The sequence below is a fragment of the Lepidothrix coronata genome, unplaced genomic scaffold (assembly GCF_001604755.1).
Source record: "Lepidothrix coronata isolate B3197 unplaced genomic scaffold, Lepidothrix_coronata-1.0 Scaffold149, whole genome shotgun sequence".
NCBI lineage: Eukaryota > Metazoa > Chordata > Aves > Passeriformes > Pipridae > Lepidothrix > Lepidothrix coronata.
This window is the reverse complement of record NW_016690329.1, coordinates 887343-913746: the sequence shown is the minus strand read 5'-3', so window position 1 is coordinate 913746 and position 26404 is coordinate 887343. Positions and strand designations below refer to the sequence as shown.

Here is a 26404-nt window from a genome sequence, read left to right as displayed (position 1 = left end):
TAGACATCAAGCAATTATCGTTTTGCAAAATGGTGAGAAAATGCTTCAGTAGATTTCTTAGCAGCTAAGTTCTAAAAGGAAAAAATAGTGACTTCTTACTCCAAGGGGTAAAAAAACAACAACCAAATACAAATCACACCACTGCAGCAATTTGGAAAAGAGCAGCATTGTGGGGAAGAAGAGAAACACTAAGTTTTGGACCTTTTTTCTGAAAAACACCTTTACGCAGAGGTATGTTACAGAATTGATGTGGAGAGCAGTGACCTGCCTGCCAGGACACAGGGAAGCTGAAGATGTGCTCCAAAGACAGAGCAAAGCATTAACATGCTGAACATGGAGCAGCAGCAGGGCTGTTTGAGATTTCACATCTCCTATAGGAACCACTTCCATCATGCCTCCACAAACTTCCAGTTGTCTCCCGGTGGAGCAAAGATAAAGGAAGAAAAGCACTCTCTGAAGTTACTGGAAGAGGAAAGAGAGGCAGAGTGTGAATGCTGCTGTGGTAGCCAGGGATAACGACATCTAAATCCTGTTTGTGCAAAGGCGAGGGAATGGAGCCAGATGAGGAGGGCAAAGCAGCTTCCCAAAGAAAAATTGTTCCCTGGATCAAATCTGACGTAGGTCCTGACTCCTGCCAAATCCACCCTTTGGCTTTTGGAGCAGCTTGGCTGGAAGCAGATGGTGGAGACTTTGTGAGTAGTCTGGTCCTATGGCCACGGTGCCAAATGGCTCAGGATTTGCCAGGACTGACTGATTTCTTGTTACCATTTCTGATTTTGCCCATGTTGCTGAAAACAAAGAAAAGCTCCCTGGAGTTAAGCCAGGGGGCACAGAGACTGCTTGGTCACTCAGTGCCCAATGTCGGGAGCTGGTCTCCTCCAAGGCTCCCAAGGCTGGTGCCAGGCACACTGGCCACTTTGTCAGCTGGAAAGAGTTAAAGAAAAGCCCTTCAAGAAAATTACCTGAATTATCCCAATTACACTGACGTTAACCTTCTCTGAGCGGCAAATGCACTTCCACACAGGAGGACGCCACTCATTCCCAAGAGACGTTATGTCCTTGGGATCTGAGATCTTAATGGATAAATTACAAGCACAGAGGAAATAGGAGCTGCCTGGGTCTGGCCAGAGGGTTTTTGCAAGTCATACTCTACTCAAGGCAAATGATGTTCAAACAAACCTGACCAGGCAGGTGAGGCACAGGGGGAACTCAGCTCCAAGAGTTCAGACTCCTTGTTGGCATTCAGCAACTCTCCCATATGTTCCTGCTCAAGAGTCATGAATGTTTCTAAAGGATGCAAAGCAAAAGCTTTCCTTTTAAGCCACTTAGTTGCCTAAAGCACCTAAAACAAAAGCTTTAAAACATCTGCATTTCTCCCACATTTCTACCATTACCTCAGCAAATCAAACCATCTGCAAAAGCTTAATCAACTTTGCTGAACCTGAGAGAGGCTCCATCCACAATCAAAGCGTTATGGAAGATGGGTAATGTTTTCTATGAATACTTGTAGCATTAGAAAAATAATGTTTTTCATATTTACATCTGTTAGCACAATTAGCAGCTGTGCTGTTGCTCATTTGCACACGCTGCTTAATGTACTTTTTGCTCACTGGGAAGAGGCCTCAAAGGCTGTAACAAGGACACGGAACATAAAATGAGGAGGCAATCCAAGAAAAACCCCAGTGCAGTTCTGTAAATGCAGGAATATTGCAGAAAAACAAATATGTATTCTACTGTGGCTGCCTCAGTTTCAGTGAGAACAACAAACACCAAACAGGGTGGTTGGGGGTGCAGAGGAAGTGAAGGATTTACTGCGATAAATACGGAGATAAATAAATGTAATGACTCACAGGGAGAATTGTTATGAAAAGATGTTTTTGGACTGGGATGGAACTGTTGTTCTTAATAAGACATTAAGCTGCAATCAGAGAGTAATAAAAACCCCACAACAAATATTAAATAGCTTCCAAAAAACCCACATCAAGCCTTCTGAAAGCCTTTTGGGGCTAAATTCTTTTCCAGTGTGGTAAAAGCTTGGAAAGCTGAGGTTTGCCTCTAAGGCAGCAGATCAAGTTCTTCCCTTGAGAAGCTCCTTCTGCTTGAAACCCTGTTGGTGTGTGGAGCAGCCGATGTCTGAGTGGCAGGAAAGCCAGGCTGCAAGTTCAGTTACCAGTACTTTGGGATTCATTACAAATGTGGGGGGAAAAAAGCTTCCTTACACCAGAGTTGCCAGGCTTGCCTGACCTAACATGAAGATATACTTCAGTTCCTCAGATATACCTTGTGGGTGCATTTAATTAGAACAATCCTTCAACATTTTGTAATCCCTATAAAATAAATCAGGAAATAGATATTTGATTCAGTAGCCAGGAATAAGTGTGAGTTATTTTACCTTAAGAAGGTTAAGAACACTTTCATCACATCACAGTTTTGTACCATTAGAAATAAAAAGCAGTGTTGTTGAAAATGTCTGGAAGCAGCTATTTCCTACCGGGAAGAGAGATTTCAAGATGTCAAGGCCTGGTGCGGGGCTATCAATTTAAACAAGGGGATGAGGTTAAGTGGAAAACCCCATATTAGACAATGGACAGAAATGGGTCCAAGTCCAAATGAAGCTCAAAGAGGAGTAAGTAAACAGCACAGCAAGGATGAGACTATGCTAATTTAAGCAACACACACATTTTTACAATGCACTGATTTTACAAAGATTCATGGGAAAGATGCACGGGAAAGCACTGTCTGGAGAGCTGTCCTCAAATCTCCTGACATACCTCAACTGCAGATGCAGCATCAGGAAACCCAGCAAAGACCAAGGGATTCCTGAAGTACTGTAGAAATCACCACATTTGGTAAAACATTTCTTACATTGTTTTAAAAATATTATCTTTTTACTGTTTCTGAGGGTATAGAAATAGCTATATCCCCTCAAACTGTTCCTCTGACACAGCCCTGGATCCCACAGTAAACTCTTGGGAACTTTCTTTTTCACTGTAATTTCTTGCCAAGAAAGACTGCGACCTCACAAACTTCACATCAGAGTAATTCCAAGATCCCGTGGAAGAGGTGAAAGTAGAGAAGGAGAAATCCACTTTACAGATGAAAACAACTAAAAATGGTAAGAGGTAATCCAGTGAGATGTTACAAAAAGGGGAGCAGAATGCACGCAAGCAGAGCAGCCAGCATGACACTGTATACAATTTTATAATGGGTTTTACAATGCCACTCTTTCTGTAACCTTGAGAATTAATAATGCAAGATGATGATGAAGCAGTAGCTTCAAAGCCTTGACCTCAATTACTTCTTTAGCAATTTTAACAGCACGTATCTTTCCATTGTCGGGAGTAAGAGCCAGCAGCACTGAAAATGAAAAAATCAGAGTTGTACAAAATCCCCTAAAAATTCATGTATTCAGCAGTGTGCTCCCTAAGTACTTCCAATGTGGCTAAATATGGAAGAGGAAAAAAGACAACTGCAAGTAAAAGTATGTAGATCTCATGATCAGTAGGAAGCAATGGACCTCCCTGTGGTGTCTGAGTGGCCTGTGGGTAGTTCTCTTTACCAGAATAAAGTTCTTAGTGTGCAAGAGTCTGTTTGCAAGCCCTCCTGCTTGGGAATGTCAAGCAAAATCAGAAAGGGCTTTACAAGACACGCATTTAGCAAGCAAAGACAGCAATATCTGGCCACTTCCAGACTTGCAAATATCATTACTGCCTTCCTTGCCCCCTCCACCTTTTGATACCCTTCATCACCTCCTCCCTCCCAGCAAGAACTGTAGTTCCCTCAGTCTCCTCCAGCCCCCTTGGGTTTCACCCAGGTCTCCTTGGCACCAGCTGACAAAGGGCAAAGCTCAGGGTCTGCTCCAAGCTGGACATGCCTGCGGAGCCCACCCGGAGCGGGGCCTGGCAGAGCTGGCATGGGAGGCTTTCCTGGAGGCTCACTCTCTTTGTTGCTGCTGCTGACAGTTTTTGTGACAGCTACAGCAACTGCGTGTAAAGACTCTGCTGCTCTGTCAAATCTGATGGAAATCGGTGTGTGTGTTTAAAAGCTACAGGGATTGAGGGGGAGGCTGGGATGAGGGGATAGAGGGATGGTATCACTGCAGAAGCCTTATTCCTTTACCAAAGAAAGACTAAAAAGCAAAGCAATTGCTAAAGGTTCACTTGAGGGAAGCTCTAAGACAAGCTGATTCAGGACAGGTCAGATAAATGGGCAGCAAGGGGACTGAACCTGCTGAACTGCTCAGCAGCACAGAGTCCCAGCAGAGCACTCAAGGGGCCAACACTGTTCAATATCTTCATTAACGACCTGGATGAAGGGACAGAGCTTGCTGATGATATAAAAGTGGGAGGTGTGGCTGATACACCATCCAGAAGGACCTCAACAGGCCAGAGAACCAGAGAGAGCAGAACTTCAGGAGGTTCAACAAAGGAAATGCGAAGTCTTGCCCACGAACAACGCCACCCACCAGCACATGCTGGGGACTGGCAGGCAGCTCTGCAGAGAAGGACCTTGAGGTTCTGATGGTCACCGAGCTGACCATGAACCACCAAAGACAACCACTACCATCCTGGGCCACACTGAGCAGTGGCAGCAGGTCAAGGGAGGTGATCCTTGCACTCCACTCAGGCCTGATGAGACACAAATGGAGTGCTACACTGAGCATAAGCAAGAAAGAACACAGAAATGTTTCCATCAAGACCTTTAACTTGCAGTTACATTAAAAACACAAGATTATTTTCATGCAGCCTGAGAGCTGTCTTGCAAAATTTTCCAGAGTCTCTTTACTCAGTTTTATCATCATCCATCATTTTATATTTCTTCAAATTATTCTGCTGCTGTTATTAGAATATCAAACTGACAGACTCGAAAATGATATTCAACTTTTATCAGAGAAGTGAAAGGACAGAAAACAGAAATCCTTCAAAAACAAGAGTGGCACCGAGGTTGACACATCTATCCATACCACGGTGACACACCAAACATAGGAACACTTTGTTAAAAAGTATAATTTTTAATCTTGGGGAATGGAGGAGGAAAGTATCAGGCTTGTCAATTCAGTAATTCCTTTACGCTCAGCTCCACAGCAACTCTTTTGTTCTACACCTAATTACTATTATCTCATATTCCAATATGTAAAACACCAGATTGTTCAGTTTAAAATATACGAATGGGTTCCCTTCTTTCCTCTACCCAATTACAGTTTTACAGTCTAGGAAACTTTAATCGAAAAATTACTTTAAACCTGACGCGCCTCGCAGTTCTGAATCTCTCCCCACTTACAGTAACTTACCTTATTCACATTAAATTGATTGCTTCTAAGGATAAGGCAAAAGCTTCCTTTCCCTTTTCACCTATTTTAGTAGCTATCTGTAGTGTACTGCCTTGTTCAGGAAATTACCCTCCTGATGGCAATCTTTGTTTTTATTTTTAAGAAGATGGGCATTTAATCACACACAAGAAAAAAATTTCCTTTCAGCCAAGGAATTATAGCTGAGACTGCCTGTAGAACAGAGTCAATACATCACGGATGAGTGGCCACTCACCATAAGCCACTGCCAAGCCATCAGAGCAACTCTCCCCTCAGCAGCACAGGGGAAATGGTTTCAAATACCCTGGCAGAGCCTCTTTTTGTCAGCGTGAGGCAGTGCCAGAGGCTCCTCCAGGGAGGGTATCTGACTCCTTCAGCCACAGGAATTACTGCCAGGGACTCAGACTTAAGTCTTGCACTGATTTCCTCGCCAAATGTTCTTCACTCTGTTTATCACAACCACGGGCTGCCTGCAGTGTTGGAGTTTGTAAGACATAAGAGAGAAAAGAGCCAGGATAAATCTCAGCTGTGACTGCAGTCAGTGCAGTCCAATGCTGATTTGAGCCACAGGCCAAGCTCAGTCCTGAAAATCAGAAAAAGAATTTATTTTGCAGGCAAATAAAAAAAAGCAGAATGTCAAACTTAAATTAAAAAATTGGCTGCTTCTTCCCCTGTGCATTTTAGCTTATCTGTGTAACGGGAACCTTTGGCACCTACAAGTACAAAGGGCAGCACAGCAGAGAAAAGCAGTTTGTCTTTACTCCTTCAAAACTGAACTTGTCAGAGCAGAGATAAAACAGGTGAGAAAGGCTATCTGTGTAGGAACATTACAGAAAGACTGAGACATTCACGTCAAAATTAAGGAAAGGATAAGGAACAGAATGTAATTTAAATGTCAGGGTATTAATGCAGGACTAAGAGGATCCAAATAAATGCCCAGCCCCCCACTGCTCTATTGTCCTACCCAGAGAGAATAATTTTCTTCTCTACATCACTACAATTCTCAACAGCAGAGTACTGAAAACCACAATGAGCTCTCCATCAGCGTGCTTGTTTCCACTGATGAAATGCCCTAAATAAGAGCTAGGCATTAGATTTCAAACTTAATTTACAGTTAATTGACTCAAATTGATTTAGAGTGAACTGAGAATACCCAAAAATCTCTGGCCCTTGCTACCTGAGCAGAGAGAGGTGATAATGTCCTCATCTGCTTCAAGGTTCCAGCAATTTGGATAACTAAGTCCCCTCCACAAGAAACTATGCTCAAAATGGCAATGTTGCCTGGCCAAACTAGATTTGTAGACACCAGATCCCATTCTATTCACACAAACATAAGTGTCAAACATATCTACAAATTCTATTGTAAACCAACATTAACCACTTAATGATATTGGAATTAAAAAAAAAAAAAGAACCTATTTTTCTTTAAACCCATTTTTCAGTTTATGATTAAAGATATCAAAATGAAACTATTTATAATGACTGAAATCATTATAAGGAAAATCAATACAAGGTGAAAAGCTTGGCTTGAGTGCAGCCAATGGAGAAAACCCCCAAATTTGCAGTGGTGAAATGTTCATTGTCATTCCTGACGAAGCAAATAAGAGCCTGAAACCAAAGGATCATCTTTGTTGTCACAAAGGTAGATAATCTTTCAGGATTATCTACCTATTTAAACCAATGTTTGACAAACATCTGTGAATTTTCAGCAATAAAGAGAATATCCAAAAACATGTCCAAACCTGTTTTACTCGTCCCCCTACGAAATGTAATCCCTATTTCTTTTTCTAGAGGGATTTCAGCTCAGGGGTTCATAAGCTCAGTGATACTGAAGAATCAAAAGCAGCTGTTGTTTCCTCCGACAAGCACTGTAAGTGCTGTGCAAGTTATAAAGGACTTATTTTGACTTGAGGGATATGGCAATACCTCAAGCAGTGTCAGAGGGGTGCAGTAATGCAAGAAACCCAGCTCCTTCCAGCTCACATTTCACTGCTGGGGAGCACAGACCCCAAGAGGCTCTTCTGGCCAGCAGAACCATTAAGTTGCTTCTGTTGATGCAGCCAAATAAAACACAGTAAAAACAATTGTCCAATGCTCCAGGATAAGTGTCTGCAATCCAAGTACCACTTAGAGTGCCTGACATTGTGGAGAGCATCATCTAATCAGAGAAGTAGTCATGTAATAACCAGCATCCTTACGATATCCTCACATGAGGAAATCCAGTGGGATGCTTGAATAGGGGGCTCTGAATAGACATGGCTGTTAAATTGTTCCTAGAGAACTCACAGAAAGCCTGATTTTCTTCCAGTGCTGAAACAGTGCTAAAATTAACATGGCTGCCCCATCCCTGGAAGTGCTCAAGGCCAGGTTGGACAGGGCTCAGAGCAACCTGGTCTAGTGGAAAGTCTTCCTGCCTGTGGCAGGGGGGTGGAAGAAGATGGTCTTGAAGGTCCTCTTCCAGCCCAAACCATTCTGTGATATTACATGGAAAGTAATTTGGAAGTTACATGGTAAATATTTTACTACAGAAATAAAGATCTTTCAAGACAGCAGGAAAAAATATTCTGGCTTTGTAGATTTTGTTACTGAATTATTCACACTACTGACAAGGCAGGCAGTCCAAGAGTTTTCAAGTCTTTCAAGCTGAAGTTTCCTCTAAAGTCTGCCAACACAGGGCTAGAATCCATAGAAAAGACCCACTCCCTGACAACACTTCATTTGGCAGCTGTAACTAATCCCCTTTTCTCCATTTACTTTGCCAAAATGAATGCAGGGCTAACCAAGGTAATATTTGAAGTCAAGCACCAGCATGGTGCTGGAAAGAAATTCCAGAAAATTCTGTATATTGCTGATCTGCCACTCCCTTATGCCAGATTCAAGAGGTCATCAAATGAAACTCCAGACTCTTTTGACACAAGTTCAGTGTGCTTGACTGATGTGTGTGCAAACTGGCTTTTGTGGCTAAGAACACAAACAAGCAGGATGCTGTCAGACTTCACATTGTGCTAAGAGAGCCAGCAGACCCAAAAGCACTGGCAGGGGCTTTTGCTCTGGCTGCAGAAGAGTGTGACCAAGTGCCACAAAATCCCTGCCTTTAATCAAGGAACAGCCAGCACCACCAGGTACTCCCACACAAGGTGGAAGATGTTTCTTGACTCCAGTTTTTTATGTGTTCATACCAAAATTCTCGTGTGCAGCTTTTGCATGACAGGTGTGCCTGCATGCGTCTCTCTGAGCTGTTCTAGAGCAGGAAGCTACTCTGTCTCAATAAATTACAAAACAAATCAGATGAAAGCAGAGATTCAAGCAAGCAGCACAGAGCTGTCAGTCATGGATTGGAGGTTACTGACGATCACGCAGCAGCCACCAGGCCAGCAACGTGACACACCAGATCCCAGAACTCTGCACAATTAGCAAAATACCAGGCTCACATTGGAGCTCGATATTATATTACATCCCTCCAGTAACAGCAGGGTCCAGTTTGTTTTATCTCCACTCATTTATGCAGGATTACATTAGGGTGCAGTTAACCCAGGATTACATTAGGGTGCAGTTAACCCAGCAGCCTGGAACAGCTGCCATCCCTCTGCAACCCTCGGTCAGCCTTTGTTCCTGTGAGCAGCAGACAATCTGTATTCGCACCTCATTACACCCCTGGGGCCTGCAGGAACAGTAAATACATTTTCATGTGCCACGATGACAGGGAGGAAGGGCAACAGCTAATGCTGTTTTCTGGAACAGCTGTTGAAAGATCAGTGCAAAACTAAAGATCCATCCTGAGAAACTCTGAGTGGTCTCAATTCTTTTTCAACTGAAGGAGAAGCCCAGGGCACCCAGAACTTTGCATATTTAGATGCACTGTATGATTTTACTTGCGTTTTCCAAGCTACCACTAAGTGTTCCACTCCAACCTGATCCTTCTGCTCTGCCAATAATTGATAAAGATGCTTTCTCAATATCCTGAAGAGGTTGTCAAATAATGCTTTGATCACCTACATTCTTCATTTGGTTGGCTTGACAGATGAAAGCAGGGGTTTATTACTAAAACATTTTCAGCTTTCAGTTTCTTATTATGTTACCAGCCAGGCTTTAGGGAACAAACTTTGATACGAGAATGTGCCCATTTTTTAAGCCCTTAAAAATAACTGAGTACAACCTCAAAGCATCTAACAGTTGGGTGTATTCAGTGAGGGACTAGAGGGCAGAACTGGCATTCAGCTAAGTGACACGTCTTGGGAGATGGACTTCAGCTACACAGGTCAAAATACATTAAGCTTGTAAAGCTGAGGGGAGGATCACAAAACAGTACTGACCTTTTAAATCCCCATTTGTGTCCCATGAGTAGGATAAAGCCTGCACAGAACTAAAAGAGACAATAGCTGTGGACTCTGAACTCACAGAGCTCTGCACTTGCAAACACATGTGCTGCAGTGATGGTTTCCAGATCGGACACAGGGTCACTGCAAAGGCTCCCTTATAAATACGAGTACTCAGCCAGATGTTCCCACAACCCAGAGTGGGCTTCACTTGGACCATGTGTGCAGGAAACACCACTTGGTGAAGAAGCAGCGAGCACAACACAGGATAGAAGAGCTACCGAGAAGCCTTTGTAGCCAACCTGCAAACTCAAAAATTCACACTTTAATCAAAAATACTTTCAGCCAACGGAACTGTCAAGTGTGAAAGATAATTTAGTCAGAAGGCTCTTCAGTAAAATCTGCTCATCACTTACGAGCACCTGGCACAACTGACACCACTGCTCCTCCAGCACCAGCTCAAACACATTAATAATTAAATAAATTTTTTAAAGAGCACCTTAAAATAAATTCAAGTAAATGCTTTTGAAATAGTTTCTCTGTTCCACGGCAAATTGTCCAACTGTCTTGAGTCATCACTAAACCCTTAGTGTTTGAACTTAATAAAAGTAACGATCAGAATTCTCCATATATCATTATCACTGCTTGAATACAGAATTTTATAGGGATATGTCTGGAAACTGGAAAAATTTCCAGCTAGCTGTGAAACTATTTGCAAGGGCGAAAAGCCTGACAAAGAGAACTGGGCTAAACATAATGCATGAATGAATTAAATGAGCATTATTTTTTAAAAATTCCTCAGGGAAGGCATTAAAGAAAACAGTTTGCCACTAAAAACCTTTGGAGTGCATTCCCTGGACCCAATCCAATAAAGAGACAAGCATTCCGATGAAAACATGTTAAAAACTTGGGTAATAGAGAGCTGGTGTTTGACTTCTGACCCACCCACATGCTTTTGCTACTCTGCAAAATAAAACCATTTCAACCGTTCTCAGTTTAAGGAACACTGCCCATCACAGGAACACATAACTTCACATAATTCATAATTATCTGAAAAATAAAGTGCTTGTTTAGTTATTTCCAGTGCTTTTTACCACAAATAGTATCTCCTCTGAAATGTACAGTGACAAGATGCAGCATCCATGGACCATGAAATTTTATTCATTATATTTTATATAATGCGTCTTACATTGAAGTGCCTTTTACAGAATCTTGGATAATTTTGGTGACTACTATCCAAACAAACTGTTTTGCACCCAAATTGGCCAATGATCACTACAGATCAGTGGTTAATATTTCTAATTCCCAGACAGATTTACTTCAAGACATTTAACTGCTAACAGATCCAGCAAACAGAAAACCCATGAAGAACATCTGCAGGGAAGATTTTGCTTCCAGCTACACAAACCCAATTAATTTAAAGCTGAAGAAATGTTTTTGCAGGTCACTCAGTCTCCATTTATGAAGAGGTGAACCAACCCAAATGCTTAAAGCAAGGGAAGTTAACTCACTAAGTGGTGCCCTCCCTACAGTGGTCACGGTACCTCTGCCCTCGGGCTCTGCAGCCTAAAGGAATTAAACCACACTGGCCTTGAGTTTTACACCAAGTCAAAGATAAAACCCCCAGAAAATCAGAGTCTAAGCAGTTTGGAGGTAAGGAAGAAAATAAGCAAGTTATAAATAAGAATCCTCCTGCGGATGCTTCATTCCTTTCCAACACCGATATTGAGCTGGTGTCTCAAGCGAAGGGCAGCAGTTCACATTACTGGGTTGTTTCAATCAGCAAAGGTCTACATTGAAGACCTGTAACAGCCACTGCCAGCTGCTCCTTCTATTTCTGTTAAGTTTGGGATGGCTCTGGAGAAGTGGCAAGGGAAAAGACCTGCTCTCTTCTGAATAGAAAGAATCTCTGCAGAAGCTAAGTACTTAAATGCCTACCTGAATGCCTTTGATGTAAAAATGATAGCAAAGAGCTAGTATGACAGAGAAACAGAAAAGTTACTGCAAGATCACTTAAATGAATTACTTTAAGCCAGAAGACCTGGTGAAGAAACACAGATAGCGAATATTTTTTTTCTCCAAACTTCCGAGTTTAATTTTATTTTGTGTTACTGTTTGTCTGCTTAGAGGATCCAACACACCTCTGACATCCCAGCATTTATATTGTGCTTTCCATTCAGAGGCATCAAAGAGCATTTCAAACAGACTGATCTTCTGAGATATGAAACTACATTAATAGAAGATGGCTAACTTCAAAGTGACCAATGACAAGAGATAAAGAAGAATCCAAATTTGAAGATATTATTTAGTTTCAAATGCATTTCTTGAGCTACCTAGAAAAATGGATTTTCAAGGAAGACTTAAATCTAAATGTAATTATGCCCTTATTATGTACAAGCACAGAAATAAAAAGCCAGGAGGATAAAAGTACAGCTGGGCATGACATTATTCTGGAAGAGCCTTTAGAAGGAGCAGATCTGAAATCATACACAGGCGGTGAGCTCTGGCACTTTTTAACTGTCTGAAGGAATAATCAGTCTGAGGACAAAATTACTCAGAGATAAAAGATCCCAAATCTGCCAGCTCCTGTATTTAGCACCTCATGGGATAGCTTGAAAAGGAAAGCACAGGGCTCCCAGTCTGTGCGGCAGATTGGTTTATAGTGTTAGATAAAACCTGCAGTGAGACACAAGAACAGAAATCCCCTTCCACTTCGAGAATGTGCTTCCCAGGCCAGACTTAGCAAACTTAGTAGGCTCTTAGTAGACTTAGCTTCTGATGGAAAAAGACCAAACCCACGAGCAAAAAAAAAAAAAAAAAACAAAACTCAGCAGGGATGAGATCATTCTTGGTGCAAAAGAAGTTTTACCATTCCAAGTTGTTGCTGGGTTTTGGTGGCTCCAGAACTAAAGAGGCTACCCTGGGAAATGACAGTTGCAGAGGGACAATTCTGGGGGCAATTCAGCTCACTGTACTTCCAAAGGGATGCCTAAAGATCTTCCACAGACACATTTGTATTTGTTCCTTATTTATGCTCATTACTTACTTACAGACCTGGTGCTGACAACCTTCCCCTTCAATGACTCACTTGTTTTCAGAAGGTATCTGGTCCAGGCACTGCATATTGTCACTGCTGGTTCTTGCCCAGTTGCCCAAGGAAGGGTTTCACAGAATGGTTTGGGTTGGAAGGAACCGTAAAGTTCATCTCTCCCACCCCCCTGCCACAGGCAGGAACACCTTCCACTATACCAGGTTGCTCCAAGCTCTGTCCAACCTGGCCTTGAACCTTTCCAGGGATGGGGCAGCCACAGGGCAAATGTTTGAGAAATTAAGATTGTTCCATAAAAATCCTGAACTGTGTGCTGTTTAAGGACTCTAAAAAAAACTGCACACAATTATGAAAGGTTATAAAAGCTCTTCAGTGAAATATGAAATACATAGACAGTAACTGTTCCTAATTATGAATGGAATTTCTAATGGAATTAGATTAGCGCTCTCACTAGTAAAGACAAGGCGACACTCCTCAAGTAATTCAAGGAAAACGTTCATCCCAGAAGATTCATTAAAACAACCTCCAAAGACTGCAAGCAATTGAAAGGAGATTTTTTTTTTTAAGCCTAGTTTCCTAAGGAACTGAGGCTATATAGGGCAATTAAAATCCTAAGAGGAAACCTTTTGAGGCAGCTTCAGATTTCATAATACCATGAACATTATAAATTCATCTCCACAGAAATAACCCTGAAAAAAACCCCTTATTTTCTTTATTACCAAGAGAAACCTTTAATTAAAAAAAAAAGTAAAAAAAAAAAAGAATCACAAAAGTCAATCCAGAATCAAACTCCTCCACACAAATCTATGCAAAATAATTCAGTGTTAAAGTATCAAAACAACAGCTCCAAGCTTGGCTACTAAAGTAGCTATGAAAAAGGCAGGGAAGCAATTAATACTGCCTTTCCTGACAAGAGCAGAAGACAGAGGAGGGAAAGGCAAAACCAAGACCCCTTTTTTGCACAGGGTTGGTGTGCCACATGTTTTTTAAAACCAGGCAGAAACTGGGAAATTCATCAAAGCAGGTACAGATCAGGACAGCTGGCACCTGGACTGCATGCTGGAAGCAGCAAAATGACCCCTCCACATCCAAGAGCAACTCGATGTTTCCAGAGCCAGTTAATGATGAGTCTCACAACAGCTCCCACTCCTCTGGCTGGGATGAGCAAACGGATGGCCACAAAAGTGAGGAGTTAATGACCTTCTTTGATCTAATGATCACCAGAGCCCTGGAGGCAGCAATGAACACCTACCCTTTAGTGCATTCCTGAACTTTAAAACTGGAAATTTATGTCACTGCTTTCCAAGGAGCATGCAAATAAAATCAGGACTCACTGAATTAAGTAAAAAATTTAAGATGGATTCCTGGCAACCACACACTTATTCCCATTAGACTTCTCAGCTTTGGCACTTCAGAGCTGCAGGTAAATACAACAAGCTGGATTTTCTCAAGGGTAAAAAACTCCTCCTGGAGTGCAATCTACCTTACTCATTCCCAAGGACATGGCATGAAGTGTTTCTAGGCACTGAATGCTGACAGATGGGTTTCACCGAGAAGATGGGAAGGTCATGCAGGGAAACAACACAGGGTGATGTTACTCAGCTTCTCCTACTGAAACAACTCCAGATCACATGGATGAACAAGTAAATCAGTATTTGCTCATCTGCAGCACGACCAAACGTGCTTTAGCCTTTTAAATTGCACCAAATACAAGGTAAATACAAGTAAAACAGGACACAGCGTTAGCATTCCTCATATGGCAGGTCTAGGTGAAAAAGAAAGCTAAAGAGTATTTGAAAACACATTTCTACTTTAAGCCACATGAAGAATGCAATGAATCTTCCCGTTGTGTGTTGTACATATGGCTCTGAAATGTTTTTTGGCCAAAGTAAACACTACCAGGAAATGTAAGGGCTTTTAAGGGCCCCAGAGAATTGCAATGTCCTGAGGTAGTATCTCAAAACAACCAGACAGATGGACATATGGAAAGTATTCTCTAGATTTCAGCTAACAAATCACAGACACTGCACCCACGGCACCTCTAGCTCAGGAATACGCAAATCCTGAACTACTAAGCTCATTTGATTGACCAAGTTATATCCCTGTTCCTTCAGTATTTAGCCTACCTGGCTGCCACAGAGAGCAAGTCAATAAAGTTCTATTTGTTCACTGTATAAAACTGCAAATCCTACAATTTTTAGCTCATTGTTTTTAAATGAGTAGTCACTAAAACTTCAACACTTGCTCATTGCTTTGGAATTCGTGGAATTGATTCGACTGACAATTAATGGCTCTGGTCATCCATCTAATTACTGATAGGCTGATGTCTCTGCTAAATCCAAAGCAGTCTCAGCTCATTAACTAGTAACAGCTTCTTTAAATTCAACAAAAACACTCAAACCACCAAACTGCTGAGATTGTATCAGTGTGAGAAGACTGAACACTGGGAAACACCGTGATTAGTTTACACAGAGACATCGGTCATCCTTTATTTCAATTTACTGAGCTCTAAACCAAGAGAGGATGATTGATCATCTTCCAGCGATTGTGACCTAACTGCAGAGCAATGTGGGGTACCAGGAATGTTCTAAAAAGTAGTGCTGCAAAAACGAACAATGCAAACTTCCCCTAAGCTGGAAACAATTATGAGTTAAATGAAGGCAGAGGGGGGAAAAAAACAAACAAGGGGAACCTACAATTTTATCTGAATGCTTTATTAAATGCCAAAAGTCACAGTGAACGAGCTTGCAAGAAGATTTCAGCTTAAAAACTGGTTGAGTGTGGAAATTGGCAGCAGATCTGCAGAAATACAGATTTGCTAAAGAGGATGCAGTCAACACGTCAGAGGGCAAATCCACTCTCCAGACGGGCCTGCATGGGCTGGAAGAAAGGCCAACAGCCACCACAGGAGGCCCAGCAAGGCCAAAGATAAAGGCCCACTGCTGGGACACACCCAGAGCCTGCATGGGGACAGTCCCACATGCTTGGGCTGGGAACAGCACTGCTGGGAAGGCCTTGGCACTTTCATGGTTAGGCTTCACGAACAAAGATTAAGGAAGGCTCTGTCCTTGGCACTAGGAGAGGCTGAAGCAACAGGGCTTGGTGGTAAAGAGGAGAAGGCCTGGGGGGGACCTGAAAAACAGCCCCCCAGTAGTGATGAGACAGTTACCAAGAGACATGAGAAGATGACAAGAGAACATGAGATGGAGTTCATAAGCTGGAAGGGGGGACATGTCACTGCCTACATGGAGAAATACTACCATGTGGGTACCTAAACTCTGGAACACCAATATTCCTCGATGACAACCATAAAATAAGCTCACAATGGGCAAAACTGAAGCCTTACAAACTGGATCTCAATGATGAGGAAATCACCTGACCAGTCCCACTGAATGCAGACAACTACAGAGTCCTACCTCTGCAAAACTCTGCCACACAAAATGGCAGATAACACCAGCTGTCACCAAAAAGGCTTTTTGACAAAAATAACCAGTTACAACATAGCTCTCTAGAACACTTCTGATAAGAAGGTAGTTTTTTTGGATACAGAGGGCTAGGAAGTCTGAATGTTGAGATAACCTCCTTGTCCAACATTTGTGAAAACAAATGTTGATGACTCTGCCCAAATTTGTTGTACAGCCTTCCAAAGAGTCACTGGCACCTGGCAAAAAAAGTTTATGACTAAAGCTACATAAACAATCATATGTACTTTAAAAAATAATTTGTATAAAAGACTTGATGCTCCCTGGCTGAAGGAAGCCGGAAGGGACCAAGTTCAGTAACTGCAGCTGAAGTTGATCCTGGAGGGCTGGAAGCTGAAGGTGTACTCAGATCTCAGGTAAGAGAGGTTAATGCATTATAAAACTCAAGCTCTGAATTTTGCATCATTTTTACATCTTAGAACAAGGCTGCTCCCCCAAAAGTCACAACTGTGAGCTCAGTTATAAGCCACAGATTTAATGCAAAAATGAAGAGGTCCCTTACACAGGAAGGGATCACAACTGTCCCTTCTAGCCTGATCTAACACAAACATTCCCAGCACAGCTGTTTTCTAAGAATCAGTAATAAGGATTTGATATTTCTGATGTGACTTCTTCCAGCATCTGCAAGGCAGGAGTCATTTGTGATGACTTAAAACCAGCCTGTGTAACTGAACAAAACCCAGCATTTTCAACAGCCAGAGGCAAAGCCTTGGATTAACTGTTAACCTCTCGGGCAGCCACATTTAGCCTGGAATGTCAGCAGAGGGACTCCACGATTTCAAATCTGAAATGACTTCAGTGAAATACTGAGTCATCTCCTCTGGGAGAAACACAGGAGACAGCTTGAGGTACACGTGGTTTGGCTGTTCCATGCCACACACTCCCGGGCTGTCAAGGTTCTCCTGCAGGATCTGTCAGACACAGATGTCCCTGTACAAAACTATTTGTATATAGATACATTTGCACATCTCTTTGCATAGACACTGCGCACGTGAGCACATGCATTACATATACACTATTTCTGTCATTGATTACACATGCAAAAACACCTCAGGGAAAAGAAAATTAATTAGCATTCCCATATTAATCATATGGAGCATTTCAAGTATTTTCTTAAGAGCCAGGATGGGACCACTGCAGTCTGACTCTACAACAAAGTGTTTATATGCTACATGACATCTATACCAGAGAAAGACAAAATGCTAACTCAGGCTGCAATTGCATCCTCTGAGTGGCCTTTTCTCTCCCTTGCATAATTTATTCTCTCCACACAGGCATCACTGGTTTTTACTGATGTTGCTGTAAGACGTACTACGGAAAATCCAGCACTACCTGGTGCTGTCACTACCAATGAAACACCTCCACTAAATTCAAATAAGCTCCTAAAAAGAGTTAACATGGCAGAATATGAATTTTACAGATGCCTGGGAGAACCCTTAGAGTTTACTAAATAAGAAGTGCTCGTTCCAAAAATATTTGTAATTCAGAAGAGTGTCAAAAACCCACTCAATTTCCTTTTCACTCCTTCTGCAGCTGCTGTTACCTGAAAAAGCCAAACAATTCTCATGCTATCAGTGTAGCAGGACCTATTTTGAGCGCTCACCTCTGTTTTTGAGGGAGGTGTGTTTTACAAATCAGGTAACATTCTTCCTTCCTGTGGATTCCCAAAATTTCCAACATCTGAGCAAGGCTGAGAGGTGCAAGGCAGCAATTTCATAGCATTTCATCACCCTCTGGGGAGTGGACACTTTGGGAAGTAGTCTGGCTACTCTGAGGTGTAACAATTTACTCAAAGCACTGATAAGCTACAAATTTTCCCAGCAAGAGATTGGAGAATAATTCAGGCTAAAAATGCAACCAAAGAAAATTATTCAGCCTTCCCTACACTGGTTTTGTTTCCCATGTTGTACCCCCTCAGTGACCAGTTCAGTGTTTTATGGCTTGGAAGGAGTCCTGGGAGGTGATTCTCCCCCTCTACTCCGCTCTCGTGAGCTTGGAGCAACCTGGTCTAGTGGGAGGTATCCCTGCCCATGGCAGGGAAGTTGGAACAAGATGGTCTTTAAAGCCCCTTCCAACCCAAACAATTCTATGATAAAACAAAGCCACAAAAACCCCTCTCTTCCAGGGTAGGTTTCTAGAAATTTTTTCTCAATATATGTTTACAGTCTCATCCCAGCCCTACAAACACTGATAAATACCAGAATAGCTACAACATCTCATTAATCAAAAAACAGCTGGAAAGATGAACTTGCAATCCTGATATTTCCTCTTGAAAAAATGAGATAAATTAGGTGCACTGCCTGACTGCATTTTCAATGAACCCTTCAAATCAACGCTTACCTGGAAGCTTTCTTCCATCTTAGAGGTTAACCCCCACAAAAGTATCAGAAGGATTTAATTAAAACAAGAGATCTTGAGCATGCCAAGTGTAAGTTCTGTGTGCTTGAGGAATTAATCTATATAATAAAATGTGACGCCATTCTGGACATTGATACAAGGAAGAAATTAGCACTTTTGGTCACCTCTACCTCCAGACACCCTCTCAAGCCGAGCAGTACATTTTCACCAGGCCACTAAGCAAGAACACGTTTTGACCCAGTCCGTAATGCACACATTAAAATTAGGACCAGTAACAAGAAAATAAAGCTTCCACTCCTCTCCTGGCCTTTAAATATGCCCAGGTTTTTCCTGGCTTTCTAAAAGCATGACAGCTGTGAAGAAAAAAGTTGCCTTCGGGAAGAGATAGAAAAAGAGATCTTTTCACAGGTGTTTTAAGGTAAAGGCTACTCACGTCACTGCGACAAACCAACTCACTGTCACTTGCTGCACGGAACATGTACAACTTCAGGGAAACAATCTCAGAAACGAGAAGGAAAAGATCATCTATTTTGGGGACATGACTACATTATGGTCAACAATTCCAGCATACGGTGACTAACACTACTGTGTGGAGTTTACTTTCCCAGAGAAAGCACTTTTTGTTTGAGTAACTGGTTGCTGATACAATGAGTCACTCGACTGCCTGAAGTACCAGCGCGAGCGCTTTAAAAGGACTGACTGGGAATCCGAGTACAGAACGTGTATTTGTTTAGGAACAACAGGCTTTAAATAAACCACTGACTCACCTTGTCACGCAGATGATGCTCTGCAGCCTCAATATTCAAGGGATCGTCAAAATTCAAAAGATCCTGGTAAAAAAACCAGAGAACATGACAGGTTTCCCACTCACTGCATCACATGCAGAACCCAAATTCCCAGTGAAGAAGGGAACAAAACAAAGCAAAGAGGACCAGCAAGCCCAGTGCCATTTTCTCACTACCTTGGTGGTGTCCCTGCCAAAGGAAACCGCAAATGAGTTTGATGACTGCAAACCAAATCATAAGACAATTAAAGGACAACAGCAGCAAGGCATTTGAGCCCTTCTGGTGGCAGGCCACACATGGCTCTGTGACACTCCTCCCTGGCAGTGACACATTTCTATTTGAAAACTGAGACAGTTTTAAGCCCAATTTTGAAGGAACATTCAAATTTCCAGGAGGCACAATTCTTGTTGATTTTTGCTCAAAGGCAAAAGGCTCAAACCCTTAAAAAAAACTCTGCAAACATCATGGTGATAAGGTAGAAGTTTCCTTAATGCCATCTCCATAGAAAAGCAATTTAATTCCCTCCTGTGAAGAAACTATGTAACCTAGAGCACGAGAAATAGGGATGTTTTAGTAGTATGAGAAAAACAAGAGGAAGAGAACTGCAAAGAGCCCAGGAACTAAAGGCATGTGGGGTCAGGGAGCAGAAAGTCAAAATAAACCTCCTATTTCTTAGTTTAATCTCAAATACTAACTTTGGAAGGAGAGAGGGTCTGGGGTTAAAAACAATGGAGAACACGATGCTGCTGGAAAGGGAATCGTCATTACAAATAATACTGACCCACAAATCCGTATTCTGTCTGCAGCCCAGATCCTTTCCCCAGGTTAGTTCAGTCTATGACAGAGTGGAATACTGCTGTTCCACAAGTGTGAAAGGTTCCTGTCAGTCTCTGACTCATTTTCAGGCAGCAACCAAGGCACCACACCTATCCACATCATTTTCCCCTCTCTTTCTTCCAGAAAGTCCCAAAAGAACCCGCAAGACCCGTGTGATCCCAGTGCCAGCTTTCCGAAGCCTACTTATTTCTAAGAAGGTGGCTGTGGGGGAAACCCAAGAGGGAAGCTGGGAAGCACGGCTCTTACTGGCCATGACAAATCCCTGTGGTCTCCGACACACAACCATCACTCTCTGCAGCTGTTTGCCCTACAGATTATTTTTATGTGCAGTTCTGCCCCTGAAGGCATTCCTTTGTACTTCCAGTGGATTTTACTCCCTTCCAGTTACTCATCATGCAGTGGGAGACTGACTGTGAAATGCAATTACCTTTTATTAAAAAGGCAAATGCTCTCCAATCTCCTAAAATCAATTTACAAGAGAAGTTGTTGAAACAAATCAAGCCTTGGGGTGCCAGGAAATCCCAGCAAATTGTAGTCAGTCACTGGCCTGGGCTATGTTGGAGGTTTCAGAAAGTCTCCACGATCCCAGCGACAGCACTGGAAGCACAGTCACCCCTCTGTCCCTGCAGGTAGTGGTGGAAGGAATTCCTCTCTCCAAAAACAGGCTGAGACAAGGGAAGCCCACAGCAATGCTCCTCATCCAAAGCTTTTCACAGCCTCCTTTCCACATCCTGGAGTGGCTGGGGTAGCTCTCTCCAGAGGGCATGACAAATGTGGCCCCCAAGGCAGTGCCGCTCTTTGCTTTCTCCTGACCTTCCTACCCAGCAGCAATGGCTGTGGAAAGGGACCATAACCCTGGAATCCCTAAAAGAGGCAATTTTTACAGTAAAGACTTAGCCTCTTCACTTTTAGAACAAAAGCAACCGTTGCATCCTGCCTGCCTCTTACAGCTTCCTGCCCTCTCCTCCATTTTCAAGGAAGGAATTTCATACTGCATGGAAGATATGAAGTAACACGTTATCAAAATGTCCCACAATATTTCTAACCAACAGTAAAATGGATGTACAAAAAGCTGGCACTTCAGACCATCTGTACTAGTCTTGCAGTTACACACAAAAAAAAAAGCACAAACTGATTTCATACTTGTACAACCCCCACTGAAATCGAGGGAAATAATAACCTAAACTTTTAGAGGCAACACACAGGGTTCATGTTAGCGGATGCTCAAGCTAAACCAGGCAGGAAAAAGAAAAGTGGATATGCAAAATATTCCTTTACTTACAGTAAATAAGGAGTTTAATCCCCAGACAACATCCTGCAAAGGAAAAACACAGTCAGTTAGGCATGCATTTCAGGTGTTTGGAACACATTCACATACTTAATTTTTATATTAATCACTAAATTACTGGAAATTAAATCTAGATTAAGGGTGATGTTTAACTAATTTACATCACAATATTGAAAAAGCTTTCCCATTTCATGGACACTTGATATTTAGGAGTCAGCAAAAACCAAATACTGCATATTCAAATAAAAGTTCAGATCTGTGTGTACAGGGGCCTTACTCCTGTTGCTTCTCCACTCAAGGAGAGAAATAATACCTTAGTATATGTCACCAACCGAAAACTGCATTCCTTAGTTTAAAGGATGGCTATAAAACTTAATTCAGCAATGCATTCTTAAAATGAAAAAATTAAAATGGTGTCAGACAAATACTTGAAACTGTCAAAATATCAGAGAAAAGAGTTAGGTATAGTATGAGTATGAAAAAATACTGTTCTTACATAAGAATATGTCTCAGATAATTCTATTACCTTTAAGTACCTATTTAAACACACTGAATAGAGAGGGTTTGCAATTTCTGCAAACAGGAAGTCTCAGGGGAACCTGCCTCCAAATAGTGTTACCAAGCAGCTTATTTTGGGGTTCTGTTAGCATTGACCTCAGAGTCCACTGACAACCTTCAAAGAGAAAGAAAATGCACAACATCCAAATATTACAGAAAGAGATCTAAAAGAATCATCTACCACCAACTCAGAGGCTACACTTTTCTACCTACAGAAAATATTATTTCTTTTAGGAGCAACATAACCAAGCTCCCTACTGCAAAATTCCACTGCAGTTTGGGCATTGGAGCTCACACCTACCAGATAATTCAGTAAAGATCAGGGCTGATCTCGTGACAGCCTGCGAGCACTGGACTGCCTGCCCATGAAAACCACACTGCCTCATTTCCACCCGTGGGACAAAGGCTGCCCATTAATAATTTCATGGTTAAAATACGTCTTTTACAATAAAGATAAAGCCTCAAAGTTAAAACTTCCTATCCATGGCAAAGAACTGCAATAACTGAGTGCATTTCAGCTTGTTTCCTGTTCTGGGCCCTCTGCTGAGTGGTGGATCACAGAAATCCATATCCCTTAAGGACACCATGCAATTATGTCTTAATGAAAAAGACATGATGTCAGCATTATGTGGAAAACAGCCTCTCACGATCCAATTTCCCTTTGATCTTGCACAAATAACCTTACTCAGTTTATTTGCTTTAAAAACGTGAATCTGCCCAGCACAGCTGATATTGTGTTTCCGGTTTCAGCACCTTGACATGTGTGGCAAACCCAGCAACTTTTAAAGGTACTCATGACCTTCAGTGGCAGCACAGACACAAACTGCATGAAAGGAATGACCCAGACACTGAATTACGGGGAGCCCCTTCCACTGCTGCCCTCAGAGGCTTTACTGCCCTCTAGGGATGTTTTGGGGGTGGTGGTAATAGAAATGTGATCCCAAATTGTTTTCCCATTACATAATAAATTGCTCCCAAATTCTTATTTGCTGAGCCCTGGTTTTAGGGCTTTGGGATGCTTGACTCGTTCAGACTGGCTTTGCACAGAGATTCATTAAAAAAAAAAAATTACAAACACAAAAAGAAAAAAAACCAGCAAAACTTTGTAAGGTCACAAGTTGTCAGAATGCTGTACATTTTCACTGCCATTCTAGACACCAAAACGCATAACGGGATTATTATTACTATTACTACTGAATAACTTATGTGTGAAATTCTTAATATGATTTTTGATGTTTCCACCTCTTCAACTTTTATGACTTGCTAGATTCACTTTATATCCTTGCATGGCTCCATAAAAAAATAATGCTAAATTCCTACCAGAGGGCAACACTTTTTGTAATGAGTTTGAGGCTAGCTTGGGTTTAAATCTAGGATATTGAGAAAGGGAAATGGGATGGAACAAGAGCGAAACAAATACTTTGTATTTGAGAAACCCGACACTGTTGCATTGCAGAAAGAATGCCTTTGCATTACTGACTCCAGAGCTGCCTGCTGCATGCAGATAAGCACTGGCCTGAATGCATTTTCCAATGGAACTAAAGGATGCACGAGCCACCAAAGATCCTGTCAGATTTAACAGTTCAGAAACTTCTATTTTCTTTCAGTGTAATAAAGCATCAGCCTTGGTTTCAAACATTTACCAAACTTCTGCTTAAATACTCTGAAAACTGAAAGTTGGGCATAGTACAAGAACTTTTAAAGGTTATCTCCACAGGCAGGAGCAGGACAGATGGCAACTTAAAATGCTAATAGTGCACACCTTGATGCTGCTGCACCTCAGTGAGAACTCCCTTGTAAGAGGAGCATCAGACATCTCTACCTACAAGGTAACACCTGACAAGGCTTTTTCCTTTACAAAGCTGCTTTTTATCAACTTTCTTCTCCGTGCTTGACATCCAAGTGAGAGTACAAGTGCACCCACTGCTGAGGGGTCACTTCAGAGCACAGCTGAGAACCTCCTGTGCTTTTTGGACCGAAGCACCCAGGTCTGCCCAGGCTGGACCCTGCAGGCAAAGCTGCTGAATTGCCTGAGCTGCTTTACCTGGCTCCAGTTCCAGCCTTGCCTGAGCTGCTTTACCTGGCTCCAGCTCCAGCCTTGCCCAGGCCCTGGTCCCTATTTTCTGTCCAGTGTCCCAGAGGCTTTGCATAAGCACAGATGACACCCATGGGGTTAGATGCTTTTGGGAGTCAACAGCAGGTCTTGGGAATGCAAGTGAGTTTAATTAACATCTACTTTGTTAGTTCAGAGGATTTAAGTACGATACTTGAGCTAAATAACCAGGGTTCCCAAGCAGAGCACTACCTGGCTAAATCCACAGCAAGTGGAAGAGGGAATAGAGGGAAACACACTCTTCTCCATGGCAATATCACCAGTTTGAGGTCGAGAGTGGGGAAGTCAACACAAGCAAGTCAGAAGATCAGACAATTGTAAATAACCCTTTATAACAGTCCCTTTTCGTTCTGGAGTATTATTGTGTTGCACTTGAGTGAAAAGTTACATCAAACCCCTGCCCACAGATTTATTTACAGCATGCCAAATGAGGAGAAAAAGACCTGCCACTGCAGCAGTGTTTAAAAGTTCAAAAGCAATGAATCAAAATCCTCAATACAGCTTTTGAAGTCGCCTCTCCTGAGGCCAGAGAGTCTCAAAGCTTTGCATTTGCAGGAGGTCCTAATTCAGTTAGTCACCAGCCCTTCCCAAGTGACAGTTCTCACAACCACTTCACAAAAGCAATGCCACTGAAACCATGACACAAACAAGGGTTTCAAAAACACAACCACAGCACTTCTTTTCAAGAGAAAGCAGACATGTAAATTGCAAATTAAGATCTTCCTTTAACAGGCAAACTATATTTAATACATTAATTTAAGCAGAGAGAAAGCCAGACAAAAGCAGCTAATGAACTTCCAATTAAAGAAACTCCTTTAGAGATCCAAGAAGCATTTCAGATCTAATAGATTGATTAAATCAAAGCTCGTTCTAAACCACTTTTTATAAACAAACAATTTAAGCCACTCAGATGAACGAAAGGAGCAGCAGTCATTTATACAAGATGACTGAAGCAAATTTTTTTGGTTTGCTTTATGAACTGAAGCAACAACTCCGATAAAACAAGCGTCCTGGAGCAGCTCTCTGCTATCCTGTCTGCCTATGCACCAGTTCCAAGTGATTTTCCTCTTCCATTCACCTTCTTCCATCATATCTTGAAAACAAGCCCAGCTTCTTCCTCCCTTCACTGCAGCCTAGAAAGCCAAGCACTCTTCATCCCACCAAGCCCCACCTTCACCAGGCTCTGTCATGCTTCTCCTCCTCAAACACCTGGAATTTCCCCCCATGGAGTAACCACCTCTCTGCAACCCCTAAAATGTACCTGAGTGCACAAAATTTATCACTGATCCTGGGATTCAAAGAAAAAAAAAAAAAGTTTTCTTTCCAGAGATGTAGGTACTTTTTAGCTTGTGAAAAAAACCTCTTCCCTCCGAAACAGTCTTCTCCCAAATAAAATTCTGTTTTGTGTTTCCTCTCCCATCTCAAAGAATTCCTGCAGGAGGAAAAACACTATTTCCACCTGGAATAAGTCACCCACAAAGGGCATCTCAATTCTCATGTGCCTGCCATCCCAGCCCATGCTTCCCACCCAAGCACAGCAGCAGCTTACAGAGAGCTCGGGGGAACTTAAATGGTATGAACTGCTCCAGTTAGCAAACACAAAAAAAGGAGGAAGGCTGGAAAACGACTTCTTCTGTGCTTAAATATATGAGAGGGAAGAAAACAGGAACAATTCCAGTCTGTTCCTCTCCCAGACCAAGCCAGTTGTGAATTGCCAAGTATGCAGGAGCACTCCTGTAAAATCCCTCACTTTTGTCACTGCCTCCTTGACATTTGTCCTTGAGGGTACTTCAGGGCAGGCAGATAGTCTTGTATAAATTGTTCCCTGGGGAATTCTGTGATAGCTCCCTAATGAACTACACTGCAGTGATTAGGAACACTAAAGCCATGCCCTCAGGAGACCAGTCTACTCAACTGATTAAAGTCGACACAAATTGCATATTCAGAAATCAACAATTTGGTGAAAACAACCACAGTTTAACCAGACTTACTAATGTACTGCCCTGCTCTCCTGACTCACATGCCAGCAATAACAGCTACTATACCTAAACCAAAGATTTGGTTTTACCAGAAGATACTAAAGAGAGAAAGATATAAAAGAGAGAAAATGAAAACTTTTGCAAATGTTTTATGAAGCAAAGGCTACGATAAGACGTTGAGCTGTGTGTTTTCACCAGCCTGGGCAGGTACAGAGGGGAAAGAAATAAACCACTTCTTACAGAACTGATAAAGCCAATTTATAAATCAAAATACAACACAGAAGAATGCTGCAGAAAAAATGTCCTGAAGCTTATTTTCAGAGAAAACAGA

At 42.1% G+C, this 26404-nt stretch overlaps 1 protein-coding gene across 3 annotated transcripts in view; it reads right to left on the bottom strand.

The window, feature by feature from the left end:
* UBE2F (ubiquitin conjugating enzyme E2 F (putative)) overlaps window positions 1-26404 on the bottom strand; it is a 66246-nt gene that overhangs the window by 8186 nt on the left and 31656 nt on the right. For all 3 annotated transcript variants that reach the window (XR_001876962.1, XM_017828559.1, XM_017828560.1), the window contains 2 exons: window positions 21418-21450; window positions 19281-19343 (listed from right to left, as the gene is read on the bottom strand). Coding sequence is in view for 2 of the 3 variants with exons in the window: in XM_017828559.1 (XP_017684048.1) it covers window positions 19281-19343; window positions 21418-21450 (96 nt within the window). In the remaining variant the exon portion in view is untranslated. The remainder of the gene's footprint in view (window positions 1-19280; window positions 19344-21417; window positions 21451-26404) is intronic.